This window comes from Hyperoodon ampullatus, assembly GCF_949752795.1.
Source record: "Hyperoodon ampullatus genome assembly, chromosome: 4".
In the NCBI taxonomy this organism is placed as follows: Eukaryota; Metazoa; Chordata; class Mammalia; order Artiodactyla; family Ziphiidae; genus Hyperoodon; species Hyperoodon ampullatus.
Window position 1 is genome coordinate 77,698,640 of NC_136917.1, and position 18,149 is coordinate 77,716,788.

The 18,149-nt window shown below is 34.6% G+C and overlaps 1 protein-coding gene across 2 annotated transcripts in view; it reads right to left on the reverse strand.

Annotated features, from left to right (window-relative positions):
• DMXL1 (Dmx like 1) overlaps window positions 1-18,149 on the reverse strand; it is a gene marked incomplete at its 5' end in the record, with an annotated part of 135,618 nt that overhangs the window by 104,424 nt on the left and 13,045 nt on the right. For both annotated transcript variants that reach the window (XM_079701865.1, XM_079701864.1), the window contains 5 exons: window positions 1,458-1,524; window positions 6,718-6,850; window positions 11,364-11,442; window positions 14,261-14,332; window positions 17,201-17,326. In XM_079701865.1, the coding sequence (XP_079557991.1) occupies window positions 1,458-1,524; window positions 6,718-6,850; window positions 11,364-11,442; window positions 14,261-14,332; window positions 17,201-17,326 (477 nt within the window). The remainder of the gene's footprint in view (window positions 1-1,457; window positions 1,525-6,717; window positions 6,851-11,363; window positions 11,443-14,260; window positions 14,333-17,200; window positions 17,327-18,149) is intronic.

Here is an 18,149-nt window from a genome sequence, read left to right on the forward strand (position 1 = left end):
CAAAAGTAAGATTTTTCTCCCCAATTAAAGGAACTTAGGGATGTGAAGAGGAGTTGGGCATGGAGAAATTAGGAAGAAAATCTCTGATTCTGATACTTTTCTTATAGCATTCCTTAACTGTTCTTTAAGAATTAATGTGTGTGAATGTGTGTATTTTGCAAGGGTTGGTTTAAGGAAAATGCTAGTTACCATTTGGTATGGAAAATAAAGTCATTTAGGAAAGACCTAAAGATGAAGTTAAGGCTTCACGTGCCCACTTAGCCAAATACCAAATAAGAAAGCATTACCATTAGCAGACTTCAAAAGACTGCTCATTTTTGAAAACACAGTTTTTATAAATTACCATGTGAATGTTCAAAGAAAATGTTGATGATAAGTAGTTAGCAACTACTCCTATGTAAAATATTCTAAGCACAATCAAAATTGCATCTCCTAATTTGAGAAGGAAAGCAAGAACAAGAGAGACTAGCATGTACCAGGTTCCGTTCTTAAGCTATTAATTGCATTGCCAAAGCTGACTGTAAAGTCAATTAGATTAAACAGCTCTACTTTTATCCTAAAAAAACCTCACTGAGGATTTAAGGTATATCTCATATTCTTAGTCTGCAGGTTTTGAGCCATGGGAACAATAACTTCAGACTATTAGTTGTATGTAAAGTGCTCTGTGAACCAATGATTAAAAATAAAAATAGGGCTTCCCTGGTGGCGCAGTGGTTGAGAGTCCGCCTGCCAGTGCAGGGGACGCGGGTTCGTGCCCCGGTCTGGGAGGATCCCACGTGCCGCGGAGCGGCTGGGCCCGTGAGCCATGGCCGCTGAGCCTGCGCGTCCGGAGCCTGTGCACCGCGATGGGAGAGGCCACAGCAGTGAGAGGCCCGCGTACCGCAAAAAAAAAAAAAAAAAAAAAAAAAAAAAAAAAAAAAAAAAATAAAAATAATTTCAAGGGAATACATTATTCTGAAATAAACAGGTAATAACGAACAAAAGTTACAAATGTCTTTCTAGAAAGTCTGTAAATTCTTTTACTGTAAATACAGCCTAATACAGCTGTCAGCTAAAAGATAATATAAATAGTAGTTATAGTTGATTACTGACAGTATACTTCATCCATGACTCCGTGCCAGGCACTTCACATACACTGTCTAAACTAATCTGATGATCAATGACCTATGAGGTAGGTACTATCATCCTCAGTTTATACATGAGAAAACCAAGGCTCAAAGAGAGTACTACTTGCCCAAGATCAAACAGTTGGTAAATGGCAAATTTATACCCAGATCTACCTTTGATCTATGTTGTTTCAATTATACCATACTGTCTTTAACACAATATTTAGCCAATTTTTGCCATTTAACATTTTTAACAGAAAATGTTTTCAACTTCATGAAGCCAGCTAATTTTTTCTGACATTTCAAAATATACCATAAACACAACTTGACAATAGTATTTTTACAAATTACCTTCCCAGCAGTGGCAAAAAATTCTCCATCTGGTGAAAACTTCATTAAATGAACTTGGGAAGCAGTTCTGTAAATTAAACAGAAAAGAAATAATTTTCAAGGAAAATTAAATAAGAGAATGCAACATTACTTCTCTAAACTATATTCAGCAATTTGCTTCAAATAGAAAATTTTGTGATAACACAAGTTTCACACTCACTTTTAAGTATATCTCATAAATATAAAATAAATTTAAAAATAGAAAACTTAATATTAAATATAAAAATTATTTTTTATGTAAAAATATCCATGCATAAGAATCATGTAAGGAATGACTTGTCAGTCTTTAAAGCTTAAGACAAAAGAGCCATAGGTCTCATTCCCTTAGGATGTGAGAAAGAAAGGTTTCATTTTTTAATCTGGAAATCTAATTTCCAGAGCCATAGATACTTATATTCCAACATACATTTACAAGGACAGTAAATCAGTACTTTTTTTTTTTAATTTTTTATTTTTTGCGGTACGCGGGCCTCTCACTGCTGTGGCCTCTCCCGTTGCGGAGCACAGGCTCCCGACACGCAGGCCAAGCGGCCATGGCTCACGGGCCCAGCCGCTCCGCGGCATGTGGGATCTTCCCGGACCGGGGCACGAACTCGCGTCCCCTGCATCGGCAGGCGGACTCTCAACCACTGTGCCACCAGGGAAGCCCAGTAAATCAGTATTTTAAAACGAATTCTGCCTTAAGGCAGCATTTGCATAATTAAAGATTACGTATGGGTTAATGGGAGACTTGCAACTATCATGGATTAGGCCTTCCAAGTTCACCAACATACTTGGTACATAGTTGTCTTTTCTTCTCCAAGGAGCTTTGGCTCATTTCCCTTTCTCACCTTCCCTTCTGGCTACCTGTATACTGATCTCAAGACACTTCTCACTATGATTGCTTTCCTTTTCTTTACCCAAGTTCATGCTTAGACAGATTCATCCTAAATTTATTTGTAAAGCAGGCCAAAGAGATATTCTGTCACATTTCATTCCAAATAAAAATAACTTTTTTCCCCTGATTTCTAAAAAATATTTGTTTGTTTGTTTGCTTATTTGTTTGTTTGGCTGCGCCAGGTCTTACTTGCGGCACGCAGGATCTTCGTCGCTGCATGCAGGATCTTTAGTTGTGGCACTCGGAATCTTTTAGTTGCGGCATGAGGGCTCCTAAGAGCGGCATGCGGGATCTAGTTCCCTGACCAGGGATCGAACCCAGGTGCCCTGCATTGGGAGCGCAGAGTCTTAACCACTGACCACCAGGGAAGTCCCTCCCCTGATTTTAAATGTTACAAATACATAACAGAAAATATTGATACAAATGGGTGAAAGGAAGAAAATAAAATCATCCATAGCTTCACCAATACCACAACACTCATTCCCATGCAAAATCACGGTTAACATTTTAATACACTGACTTCCAGACCTCTTCCACTCTCCCTCTCCATCTACTTTCTGTGGAAGGGTGTGGGAAAGGAGATGGAAACTGATGCCATATTTACAATTTGCTTTGTAATATTTATTTTAAAATATGTCATGAACATTAAGTAGTACAATGAACATTTTTGCACACACATTTTTATGCATCTGGTTAATCCTAAGAACATCTTTAAAACAAATAATTGAAAGTCTGGGGCTTCCCTGGTGGCACAGTGGTTGAGAGTCCGCCTGCTGATGCAGGGGACACGGGTTCGTACCCCGGTCCGGGAAGATCCCACATGCCGCGGAGCGGCTAGGCCCGTGAGCCATGGCACTGAGCCTGTGCGTCCGGAGCCTGTGCTCCGCAATGGGAGAGGCCACAGCAGTGAGGGGCCCGTGTACCGCAAAAAAAAAAAAGTCTGGTCTCCATGATTGTGACCTTGTTGCCCCTACAGTCTTTTCTTAAAACAGTAGCTAAAGCAGTTCTTTTAAAAGGGAATTACTGGGTTGGCCAAAAAGTTTGTTTGGTTTTAAGTAAAAATAAGAGACATTTTTCATTTTCACGAAGAACTTTATTGAAAGTATTCACTAACCGAACGAACTTTTTGGCCAACCCAACAGATCTCAACACACCCTCTGCTTAAAACCCCCAAGGCCTTCCCAACTCACTCAAAATAAAAGGCAAGGGCTTCCCTGGTGGCGCAGTGGTTGAGAGTCCGCCTGCCGATGCAGGGGAAATGGGTTCGTGCCCCGGTCTGGGAAGATCCCACATGCCGTGGAGCGGCTGGGCCCGTGAGCCATGGCCGCTGGGCCTGTGAGTCCTGAGCCTGTGCTCCGCAACGGGAGAGGCCACAACAGTGAGAGGCCCGCGTACCGCAAAAAATAAATAAATAAATAAATAAATAAATAAAAGGCAAAAGCCTCACAATAACCTATAAGCTGACTTCTGACTCTGACCATTTCCCCTATTACTCCTCACTTTGTTCACTTTACTCCAGCCACAAGGTAACATACACTTTTACCTCAGAGCCTTGCACTAGTTCCCTCCTCCTACAACGTTCTTCACCAGAAGATACACACACATAGCTTACTCACTCACTTCCTTCAGGTCTATACTCAAACGTCACCTCTACTCTTCTTCCCCCTACCCTATTTAATTATTCTCTATCGTACCTACTGGTCCTCATCTAACAGGTATAAGCAGTGTTCTAAATGCACCACAAATGTATGATCAAACCCAACTTTGAAATGTATTCCAGTTAGGGTAATCTTCAGTTGATCCTATAATAAAACTGGCATAGTTTCTATTCCAAGGCTTTATTGCTTACTTAAATAACAAACCACCTCAAATAAACAATTAGTATGTCTAGTCCAATTTACCACTGTATAACTCTGATTATGATTTAACTTAAGATCCTTCCCCTCTCCCAAATGCAAGAAATACATTTCAAATTTTCAGTTCAACCCAAGGAACCCCCTTACTAGATCTGCAGTGAAGGCACTATAGCACTTCTTTGTTCTTCTCTCCCCCATTAGCTCTTTCTAAAGACTATCTTTGCAAAATCGTATTTCCTCTCTACATGTAAACCCTTTTTAACACCCATGATCTGGCTGGGGGGGGGGTGGTGCAAAAAAAAACATGGAACCAGCTCCTTTGAAATCTCCTTTGTATATTCTATATATATAGGAGGTCTGCCTTACTCTGACTTTGGTATCTGATTTATACCTTATTACTGCTTCATATGAAACTGACTCAGGGGACTTCCCTGGTGGCGCAGTAGTTAAGAATCCGCCTGCCAGTGCAGGGGACACGGGTTCAAGCCCTGGTCTGGGAGGATTCCACATACAACTAAGCCCGTGCACCACAACTGCTGAGCCTGCGCTCTAGAGCCTGCGAGCCACAACTACTGAAGCCCGCGCGCCTAGAGCCCGTGCTCCGCAACAAGAGAAGCCACCACAATGAGAAGCCCACGCACCGCAACGAAGAGTAGCCCCTGCTCACCGTAACTAGAGAAAGCCCGCACGCAGCAACAAAGACCCAACACAGCCAAAATTTTAAAAAGTAAATTTTTAAAAAATATGTAAAACTAACTCAGGGAGAACGCCATTCCTAACATCCTGTCATACTGATTTACTGGTGTATTGTCTATCTCCCCCTGTGTGTTCACAGCTATATTCTAAGCACTTTTACCACTGTCTGGAACATGATAAGCACTCAACAAATATTTGTTGAATGAATGAAAGAAACTTGCACTTGCTATCTAAAGGGCATAAGAAAAATTAAGGCTGTTGATTCATACTTCCAAATTGATCTCTATAAAGGTGACATCAATTGTATGTCCTTATTAACAGTATATTAGAATACCTTTTCTCCACTCACTCGTAATGGGTATTATTCATTCTCTTCTTTATGGATATTTCACATTTCTTGATTTTGAGTGAGGTCAATCAACTATTAATATGCTCATTACTCATATGTACTACAGTTTAAAAATTTTCTCAAAAAAAATTTTCTCTTCATTGTCCATTTTTGTTTACTTTTGAGATATCTGTTACTTTCTAGTTAATTTTTAAGACCTGCTTTTAAAAAAGGCATTAACCCAAAATTGTACATATTTCCCAACAAGTTTTTGGTTCTTTTCCTTATGGTCTTTTTGCTTTACAGAAATTTTTTATTGATACACAAAACTATTAATTTTTTCCTTTTCTTTCCTTGCAGTTTCTAGTTTTGGTTTCATACTTAGAAATTTTTTCCATAACTCTAAAACGGCACTTCTCATCCAACAGTGATAGAACACAAATGATAAATGTTAGCCCAATATGTAATTTTTAATTTCCTAGTAGTGACATTTAAAAAAGAAACAGGTGAAATTAAGTATATTTTATTTAATCCAATATATCAAAAATATTATTTTAATGTGTAATCAATTAAAATTTAATAAGAGTTTTACATTTTTTTCTTTGTGCAAAGTTTTTGAAATCTAGTGTTCATTTTATACTTTTAGGACATCTCAATTAAGTCTAGCCCTATTTCAAGGGTTCAAGTGAAATGCGGCTATCATACTGGACATGGTAGTATTAAACTATGACAATTCACCGATATTTTCTTCTACAATTTTTTCATTGTATAGATATTGCTTCTTCTTCCTTTGAAATTTATTTTGGTGCCAAGTATGAAAGAGATTCTAACGTCGTTTTCTCCTCCACAGAGCTAGCAAGTTGCCCCACTGATGTAAAATTCCACCTTATATACTGAATCTCCCTGTATAATTGGGTCTAACCCTGGACCCTAATCTATCTGTTCCTGTATCAGCAACAAACTGCTTGACCAGTTGTAGCTTTAGAATTCATTTTACTATACTGTATATCTTCATTCTTTTCTTCTTTCAGGATTTTCCTGATTTTCCCATATTTGTCCTTTTAAATAAAATTTTGAACTATGCTCAAAAGTAGAAATTCCAATGAGATTTTGATAAGGATGATGTTCAACATACAGATTAGTCTGGGAAAAATATACTTCTTCACAATAGGAAAACTTCCATTCAAAAGCATGACAGGTGTCTCTGTCTCCTTTTGTATAATTTAGCAAGTTCTTATTTAACTACCTTCATATAGGCCTAACACATTTCTATGTTTATTCAACAATTTAAAAAAAGTAAAAAAGGGTCTGCAGAACATGGGAAATGGTGAATCCTCTGTATATAAGAAAAGGCATGTCAAAATCAATACTTTTTATGTTAGTATGGTTTTACACCAACTAAAATGCATTTATAAGACCACATGGAACAGGTTTATTGGTTTAATCCCCTAATTAATTGCTTACTTGCAATGCCAAATGCATCTCCAATCCCCAAAGTTAAGATCTGTTTTATCTGGATTTTCATCTTCAGCTGATTTCTCCAAGTTAGCACTGGACCACAGTTGCAAACAGCTAGAACCAGTTAAAAGACGATTGCCTAAAAATATATATATCATTCACCAATTATTATTTAGGTATTTAATTAGTGAGTTAAGTACATGATCAAGAGTTTTATTTAATACTATAAAGATAATACAACTTTTTTAAAAAGTCAAATAACAAAAAGAGATTTGGGGTATGGGGGAGTAAAGCTATATTTTAACTTTGTTGAAGAAGCTTAGACAAAAAAGGGAACAGATCTTATCATCTCTCATCCAACAAACATTTAATGAGCATCTTCTTTGTAACAGGCACTGTGCTAGGTACTGGCAATACAATAAGAAATGAAAGACTGTCCTTTTTCATGATCGGTTCACATTCCAGTAGAGAAATATTATGAACAGAAGCATGAAAACATGCAAGTTCAAATATATTCCAGAGAATGCCTCATAATCTCATTATGGTTAAGGGATAAGGTACATAGTAGACCTAGAAAAAGAAATAAGTTTGGAAAAAAGGGATCATACTGTGAAGCATTTTTGAGGTTCATAAAGGGTTCAGAGCTTGTTATAGGTAGATGGAAGTTAAAGGTTTTATTTAGGGGGGTGTAATTTACATAAGTGGATCTGTATTTTAGAACAAGGGGTCTCAACTGGGAGGGGCTGTCAACAGATGGACATGAAGATGCCCATAAACCTCCTTCCAATGACATATATGCGAAAGTCATAGGTATACTTTGCGTATTTTTCTAGAGAGATAATCCATAATTTTCATCATACTTTAAAAAACTCCAGTAAACAAAGAAGGGTAAATTACGATTCTTTATAACTCTAGAGATAGGCAAGATGAGGAAAAACGTAAGACGCTGGGAAATCTGGTTAAATGACAATAATAAATACAGATGGGAAATCATGAGGATCTGAATCAAATATTAAAGTAATAAGCATGGATTTAAAAGCCATTTCAAAAAAAAGAACAGAATTTTCATGGCATGACACCAAGTAAAAAACAGAGAGATACAAGAGGTTTCAAGGATAGATTACAACTTTATGACTTGGGGAATTGAGTAGAAGATTGTGCTATCAAAGAACATAAAGGGGGTACAATTTTGGCCAAAAAGCTGACAATAAATAAGGCATTCTATCTCTCTGGAAAGATCACTTTATTTAAAAAGTGAGTCTGTGGCAAAACACTGACTTTAGATCAGAAATCCTTGTGTCTAAATCCCAAATAAGTTACTCAATTAGCTATGTGAACTTGATCGAGTTGGGCAACCTCTGAGCCTCAATTTTCTCACCTATAAAATTAGAAATTTGTGTAGAGCGGTTGTAAGAATTAGCTATAATATGTATTACATATCTAGCACAGGCTAGGCACTTAGCAGAAGCTCAATAAATAGTAGCAAGTAGGTGGAAAGTCCTATAGACGGATAAAAACAGCCCAGAAAGTATTGATACTAATGAGATATTCCATTTAAATATGGTTATCATTCCATTGTTTAGCTTAGCAACATACATGTTTTCTTTTTTTTTTTTACTGAGATGTAACTGACATGTATCATTGTATAAGTTTCAGGTTACAACATAATGATTCAATATTTGTATACAGCGTGAAATGACCACCACAATAAGTCTCCTTAACATTCATCACCACACGTGGTTACAATTTTTTTTCTTGTGATGAGAACTTTAAGATCTACTTTCTCTTAGCAACTTTCAAATACGCAATACAGAATTATTAACCATAGTCACCATGTCATACATTACATCCCAGGATTTATTTATTTCATAACTGGAAGTTTGTACCTTCACCTATTTTATCTACTCTCCCCAATCCCACCCCACCCTACTCCAGCCCACTGCCTCTGACAACCACCAATCTGTTCTCTGTATCTATGAGTTCAGTTTTGACAAGTTTTCTTTTCTTTAACATAAACTAAAGGTGAAACTGAGGTAACCCATGAAGGATTAAGAAATTAATATAGAATACAAAATAATTCATCCCAGTTATGGAATGAAACAAAAGTAGGTAAGGTATGGCATAATACATTGATTTGAACAGAAAGGCAGAAGTATAGATATCAAAGTAGGAAAAAAAAGCATTAAGTCTAAAATAGTAAGTCTTATGATTTAAGCAAGATGCAATAGTGGGTTTGGAGACAACACAAAGGCACTATAGTCAGTTTACTAGCACCATCTGAAAAATATTCTTTATATCCCAATACCTGGCATATACTAATAAGTAAATATTCATCAAAACCAAAATACTGTATTTCACTTAATATATTCTAAATCTGTTTATATAAATAATTACAAAGTTCATTTACAAAAGTAGTAATAGCTCCCCAATTTATATTACAGTAATAACCCATTTCTCAACCAAACCACTTAAATTTTAAACTTTTTGATTATAAAATGAAAAACGATAAACTTTTATGTGAATTTTAAATAAATCATGATTTAAAAGATAATGGTCATGAAATATTGGCAAGTCACTACTAGATATGTTAAGGAAATAAGTAGTTATCTTCTAATACTACTCTGTAATGATGATTTTAGAAGAACTAAAATACTGTCAATATCAATAACAGTATCAATACTACCTTCTGAAGAATTAGTACTTACAGACTGCAGGTACAAAAATTCCAGGCAACTACTATGTCATTACTAAAGAAATATCACTCAATTCAAATAATAAATGTTTTTATTACAGTTATTCATGAGACTTCAAGTAGCCAGTTCACTTGCTAACAATATTTTTATGGGTAAGTACCTATATAAATACTTTTTTACAGAAAGTACCAAGTACTTTCATATATACTACAATATCTGATCATTAAAAAACTATCTTGTGAAATAGATATTACCTTAATTTAAAGTGAGTTAACCATTCTTGGTATGTTAAGTAATCTGCTCATGATCACAAAACTTGTAGTCATATATGTAAACATTTATTGAGAGCTTAATATATCATGGACCCCTAAAGATAAATAAAATACTGAATAAAATAGAATCTAAGCCCTTGCCTAATAAAAAAAAGGTAAACAAATAATTACAATAAATTGTAGTGCTATCATAGAGTAACCATATAATTTATCATCCAAATAGGAACACTTGTGAAAGTAAAGGTGACACTGCTAATAATCTTATGAGGAAACAGGCATAAACTGGACATCAGCGACCCTATCCAGACTAGAGTTATATTCAAAGTGCTGTACTACATGCCAAATTTGAACCCAGGTCAAATTTTCACTCTTTTCACTGTATGCATAAAATATACCTGTAGGCTACCAGCTAGTAAGCATCAACCTCATGAGAAAAAACATCTTAAAACATTATGTGATTTTTATTTAATCTAAGATAATCTCTTTTACCTTCTAAAATAATTTCCCAAGGTTCTGAACTTCATATTCTAAATTAACATTTTTTCTCAGCCATTTTATCTACTATATTAAAATTTATCTTACCTATCTTAACTGATGACTTCTAGTTCTATGTTCCAAAGATAACTTCTCTCATACATTTAGATTCAAATTTCTAACGATCTAATGAATACTGCTATAGGATACGCAAGCATCTCAAATTCCATACATCCAAATAAAACTTACGGTCCACTATCTCTAACTCCTACATATCACTCTTCTCGTGATCAAAGATACTCTCAAAGTAGTCTGAAATCCAGTTGTCAAGTAATGTCAATTCGACTACCTAAATGCATTTCATATCCATGTATTCCTTCCATTAGTCACTCCATATTAATTGAGCACCTACTATGATAAAGGCACTGAAACAAGTTCTTATTTCTCATTCAGACTACTGTGAATGCATACTTTCCAAAGGTAATTATAGATAATACAGTATTTATCTTCCTGTTCCTCTTGTCTCTGATCATTCTAAGTTACTGCTACCAGAAAAATCTCGCAAAACCATAAATCTTAGCCTGTCACTAGCCATCTTCAAAAACCTCTACATTTTATACAATTAAAAAGAATTAAATTAAAATTCTTTAATTCTTCACATGACTGTAAAGGCTTTCCATATATGCTGTATTCTTATCTCATCACCAGACTCACTCCAGCCTCAATGAAGTACTAACCATTACTAGAATATATCTTATGCTTCCTTTCTTTGTTCCTTTGCTCACTCTGGTAAATTGGTAAAAATGACTTTAGGATGATTTTTTAATGCAGAAATAGATAACTGATACATATACACATTATCTCTTCTTAGAATTCACTTCTTTTTTCCTTCCTCAACCTATCCCTACCTTCATTGTCAAAATCTATCTACTCTCATGGCAAAAGGCTCCTCTTCAATGGAACTTTGATTCCCCACAAAGAATTAGTGTCTCCTTCCCAAAACAACAGGTATTCCTACAATAGCTGGACACTATTATGGTGCATATTTTCCTCATTTCAGTATAAGCTCTAAAATAGCACAACCTGCTTTACTTACTTTTGTGTTCCCCACCATTTTACACAAAGCAGAACTGAAATACATGTAAGTAAGAAAAAAAAGCAATAGCCTAGACAAGTGTTATTTCACTTCAGTTAATTCTTCTTGTATTCTTACCTGCAGGATCCCAAGTTATATTGTGTGCTATTGAGTCCAGAAAAAATTGGCCACTTTTCTGCCACTGACTATATAATTCCTAAAATTAAAAAGTCATTTAGTCAATAATTATTGGCATCTTTTCTGTCAAATGTATATACTGACACTAATTATTTTTAACAATACATGTACTCATTTTTTTTAGGTATAATTGACCATGTGGTCATACTTAAAGAGAATAAAATGTTCAGCTAGTCAAGAAAAATAAGAAATATGTGATGGAGGAGATCAGTGAGAGAACATCCATTCCTAGAAGTCCAAAAGTCTGTCTTTAGTGTATTTAAACAACCAATAAGTATCTGCCAACTAGGACAACGTATATATTAACCTCAGACTTTTAAAGTTATAATTATTACTTTATTATTATTATAGTTACAAAGGTTTAATTTTAAATGTGTCTGTGTCTGCTATTTGAGGATTCCTCTTCTATAAAGTTTCATCTTCACCTGAGTGAGTATAGTATGTGTGAAAATTCAGAATAAGAGATGTTAACACTTCCCTTACATTACATAATTTAAGGGCTTTTCATTCCTTAAAGCAATATTTTTCAAACTTTTAAAACCTGAAAACCAGTAAGAAATACATGTTGCACTATAACCCAGAACACACACACACACATACACACATAAATGCAATCTAAGTTCACCCTTACTACATGTCATGCACTCAACATTTTCTATTATATTTCATTTTCTTTTAAATTCAGGTTGTGGCCTACTAAGTTGACTTCTCTAACCTCTAATACATTGAGATCCATAAACACTATCTTAATGTAGTCGTTCCCATACTTTAGTATGAAAACAGCCTAAGATGTTTATTACAAATTCAAATGCTCAAGACCCATGCCCAAAGGTTCAGATTCAAAAGGTCCAGAACTGGGCATAGGAAATCTGTACTTTAAACCAACATCTCCAGGTGATTTTGATACAGGTGGCCCGCAGAATATGCTTTTATGAAACACTATCCTGCAGGAATGGCTCTCAATCACAGCACACATCAGAACTCCCTCTAGATCTAGATGTACAAGTACACAGGCACAATCCCACACCTACACATTTAGAATTCCCCAGGGCAGGATCTGGACACACGTATCAACTAGTGATTCTGAAGTGTACCTCTTGTGAAGAACCACCATCTTAAAAGAATATTCCAGAATGTACAAATAAAAGAATATAATATTTTTTATGAGGCTCTAAGGATTCTCTGAGACTATATCCTGGAATTCAAGATTTTGTGCATCTTCCAAGTTTATGATTTTTCCATTTGATCCAGTTTTCCCTTTATTCATCAGGCTTTTTTTTCACCCTCTCTGTGAAGTCAGTGCTGCCTACCAATAAACAAGCCTCTTCTTATTGAATTTTTTACACTATTATATTAAACAATTATAATTAGTACAAGAGAAAATGGGCAAAACCTGAACTTCTCAATTCTACCCTTATCAATAAAGGCATTTTAACATAACAAACTGATTTTTTTTAAAGTCAGCTATTTCATTCAACAAATACTTATTGAGTATTATTTGAAATACAGTGTTTTGGATGGAGCAACCACCTTTAAACTTTGTTTTTAGTGCTATCAGTTACTAACTCATAATGGTGTGAGAGCCTCTAACTTTGGATTCATTAGGTAATATATAAACACAAATAGAAATGAGGAGAGAATTGTGGACTCTCCTTCCATGAAATTTTTAAGTGGATATCAATTAACCCAGAGAAAATATTTTTCATTAACACAAGGTAGGGAAGAAGAATGCTCACACCCAGGAATCAAGACAACTAGTTTCTCTCTTAGTTCTGGGGCTCAATAGCTGTTTCATTGCTCAAGTCACTTATTTTTGGGTCTCTGCTGCCTTATTTATAAAAAAGAAATAACAGCTGCCCAACTAAGTCAGAGGGAATTTGTAAGATACTAATGAGCTAAGCGAAAATGAAATGAAAGCTATTAAAAGATATATAAGGTAAATCTATTGTTGACACACTGTTTAATTCTTTACATTTAACACATTTCCACAGTCTTTGACATCAAAAATAAACAAACATTAACCAATTTTGGAATTGAGCAAAGAGCCTCTTAAGGTTGACCTGCTTAGTTTCAATAGCTACAGAGCAGCAAAGAAATAAGCCAGTCCTATGACTCCTACTACAATGCTCTTTAGACCACACCATGCTGATCTTCTTCCACATGGTTCAAATCACTAGTTTAACTTTCAGTAGAGATGGATAAAATAGCCTGTTCTGTCTGTTATCTTTAAGAGCATCTAAACACCCAAGAAATCTACTACATAACCTCAATATTTATAAATTATAAAGTTTTAACCAACTTTCAGGAACTATTTCTGAATATAGTTTCTTTAATTAAAAAAAAACATTCACTGACCCGCTAACAATTATTACATGATATAGTAAGTGCAAGAAAGTAAGTTCAGGGGGTAGGTTAAGACTTTGCAATTAAAACATGTCACTTTAAGAACAAAATATATAAAGCAGAAAAACTACATAAAAGTAGATCACAGAAACAAAGAACAAGTGCCACATATGACTGGACAATGATGTTTGCCACTAGCAATAAAGTAACTGACAAGTTTCAAGTTGTTAACTCTTCAAATACTTAATAAAAGAAAAAAATGATAGATGGAAAAAAAGAAAAGCATTTCAAGATAATTCATAAGCACAATTTAGTTTAATTCTACTTCAATGAAACATACATCTTTAATAAGGAAGTGGCATTTAACATGTCTTTAATTACAGTGTATAATTTATACTGATTTATGTGATCACTCTAATTTTGTACTCTTAAAAATGGTATCTTTTAATACACAACACATTTTCATTTCTAAAAGAAAAAGATGAATTACTGACCAAATTTTTCTTTTGCTTCGGTAGGCTAACTGGTTCAAAAACAGATATAACATTTCCATAGGATGCTGCAATCTTTTAAAAAAGAAAAAAAGAAAGAAAACTTACGGATATGTTAACTTACTTATGAATCAAAAGAACAAAAGAAATTAATAGTATAACTTAAAAAATACCCAACACAAAATTTCTTTCACCAATACTTGAGAATGTCAATTTTGGGGACTACCATATCTGGATCACAATCCCAGTGCTGTCACTGTGTACCAGCAAGTTAAGCTCTCTGAACCTTAGTTTCTATCTATATTTACAGTATGTATAATATGATCTTCCTAATAGGATTATTTTGAGGGTTGAAATAACATTTGTAAAGCATCTGGTAAAGAATTATCTATGTAAGATGCATAGTAAATGTTAATTCCCTTCCTCACAGAAGAAAATGTATTGATGTATTCCTTGTCAAGTACAGAATTTGACATGACTTAAAAATCAAGTTTTTAGGTTATCTGTCTTCAAAGTTCAGAATTCTGTCAGTGTATATTTAACTTTTTAGAAGTAAAACTTAGATCTATTCCTTTGTAAACTCTCTAAGGAGTATATTTTTTCAATATTCTATTTTATTTGAGTACCTTTCAAATATTTACTCTCATATCAATGAAGCATACCCTTGCTGGCTCTGTTTTATAAGGTAGCTACTACTATAGCTTGAGTGAGTCATAAATGAAGAATATTAAAACATCAGAAATCAGATAGATATATAGATAGAATGAATGATCAGGGATAAAAATAAGAACACATAATCTAGTGAAGACAGAGTAAGAAATGAGGATGTAACATACATATGGAAAAAAAAAACTTTCAATGGATATTTTAAGGTGTTCTGAGGAGATCTTAGAAGGTAGAAATCATCTGCAGTGACTTCACCTGGGAGTATTTAGTTTGCACCTTTAAATGTGGATAGGATTTCAAACTGCAGTGAGTGTTCAATTTTAGAAATAGGGCATAGTATGAACACAAGTGTAAATTTTTTTTTTTTAATATTTATTTATTTGGCTGCTCCGGGTCATAGTTGCGGCACGTGAAACCTTCGTTGCCACGTGCAGGATCTAGTTCCCTGACCAGGGATTGCACCTGGGGCCCCTGCATTGGGTGTGTGGAATCTTAACCACTGGACTACCAGGGAAGTCCCCACAAGTGTAAATATTATAAGAGGTAAAGTATGTTGGGAGGTGACTGACCATCAGCCCAGGTAGAAGAGAGAAATAATGGACATGAGGCCAAAAAGGCAAATGTGAGTGGATTAAATAAGGTCTCAAACCAAGGTGAACAATTTGAACTTTTCTAAGTTCATGGGAAACAAAGAATGGTTTTAAGCAAATGGATAACAAGTCAAACGCAGATGAATTTTCTTAGGAAAATTAATCTGGCAGTACTACAAATAAAAAAACAGTAATGATAAAATATTGATGCCTATGGTATCAAGAAGCATTTCCTTCTAAAAGGTAAACAGAAATCCCAAGTACCAAAATCTACAAATTTTCATCTTGATACCTTAAGGAATCATTTGAGTGTACTGTTATCTGTGAAACAAAGGAAATTTACCCTTTATTAGAATAATTATAAAACCAAATGACCTCTTCATTCTAACCTGGATTTCATGTAATATAGCTTATTAAAAGATAACTCATATTGAAAATTACTAAAATTAGATTTCCAACATTAACAAGCCCTATGTGAATCTAAATGGTATAAGTAAGTTTTTATATACAATCAAGATTACAGAACTACAGAGCTAGGAGATCAAACATGAAGAGAAAGGGAAAAAACTCTAAAGGATTTTTAGCATTCCATAATAAAAATCACTTTTGTAGTACAGTGAGAATGAAAGGCATGAACAAAAGAGAGACAGATGAAATACCTGTAACTCTACTGAAAGGAAGGAACATAGGAATAACAAAAAGAACAGTAGTCCAAAAAGTAGGCAAAGACTACAAGAGCTGAAACTCCTTTGTTACGAGTATCTTTAAACTAGGTCCCAAGAAGTAACTTTTCAGAATGGCAGGCTTATTAGGAATGATTACATTAAAAAAAATAAGGTTGGGCCCATTTTGATTTCTCACACAAAATGTTCTGGTAGAATCATAGCATCAAACAATATACATTAATTAAGTATCTAGCAGAAAAATTAAATTTGCATAGTTCAGCCTAGTCTAGCTGCAACTGTACCTAGGCCTGGTCATCTATGCCTATATGGTGCTATATTAAGCTATATGCTATACTGCCTATAAGTTATAACTCTCCCAACTCTGGTACTATATAGAACCGTATTTAACCTGATGTTAAATCATATGCCCTGTTTCTTTTGTTTTTGTTGCTTTTTTACTTTCAAGGTAACTTTATACTTTCCATGTGTAAACAGAAGTTCAAATTAAATTTTTCATTTTTCTTATAGACTTGGGAGTAAATTATTTTAAAAATTATACAATTTATGTTCATTTTTGTACAAAGTTTATCTAGAAGTTACAAGGAGAGAACTACCTGTTTACAGACAAAAAAGGACTCTAACAATAATTTCTTTTCAGGGTTTATTTCTAAATAGACTGAAGTTTATTGTCAGTCCTTTCCCTCAATCCAATCAATTTTTAAATAAGTAAGCTTTACACCTATTCTACAGGTAATAAATATTATATTTGTTTGTCAATTCATGGAGAAAACTATGCTATATTTCAAGATTATATGAGAACAGAATTCCTGACAATCTCTAAGATACATCTGAGTCAGGAATTTTGTTCTCTAGAGTGCATCTTAGAGAGCCAAAGAAATCTGTAGCTTCATTGTCTTGGAAACACAGCAAGCCTCTAATTCAATAGGAAATAGATACTTCAGAGACTATATTTACAAAAACCATATTCAAAACAAATCTCATATCACCACAAGATTACAAACCTTGCCTTGTTGCATTGAACAATCTACACATCCTACTTGAATATTTCCATGTTTAGCTCCTGGGATTATTTGCAGTCTTTCAAAATCACTTCCCAGTATAACAATGTCACATCCAGATGCATAAGCCTAAAAACAAACAAAAAAAAAGAACCAAGTAAAATTAAAATGATAAAATTGTCAAGAAAATAGTTATCATGTAGAACACTGGCGTTAAATATTATGTTTTAACAGACTAATTTTAAATATTTTTTTAAATCTTTATTATTTGAGGATATTCCCCTTTCCTCCCATATATAGTCCCATCAGTCAGTCCTTTCTGCAAAATATATACCAATTCCTTTCACTTTTTCCATCTCCACTGAATGCTACTGCCCTGATCTAAACTACCATAATCTCTCTCCTGCATTATTGTTTATACTCTGCTTCCATTCTTGCTTCCCTCTAATTCCTTTCCACACACAGACAAGAATGATCTTTCAAAAATGTTTATTACACCAAGTAATTTTCCCTTCAATAGTTTCCTCATTGCACTTGGAATAAAATCTCAACTTCTTACCAATGTCAATGCCCTAAATGATTGTCCTAATTCCCCAAATCCATCTCAAGCTACTCTTTCATTCCCTCAATTGGCTCCTGCCCCTACATTGCCCTTCTTTCTGTTTCTTGGGCATAACAGTCTTTTTCCACCTCAAAGTGGTTTACCTTCCTTCTATCTGCCTGCTCTTTGTCTAACTAGCTTCTTTTCAACATTCATGTCTCAGTTCCTGAATATACTCATATTGATCAATATTCTTCCCCCCTCCCCTAATTACTTTCCATCACACTACTTTTTCTTCTTCATAGCATATACCACGATTTGTAAATATCTTGCTTGTTATCCATGTCCATTACTACAAGTTAAGGTCCAAGATGAAAAGGTAGGGTTCAAGTTTATCTTGTTCTCTGCTCT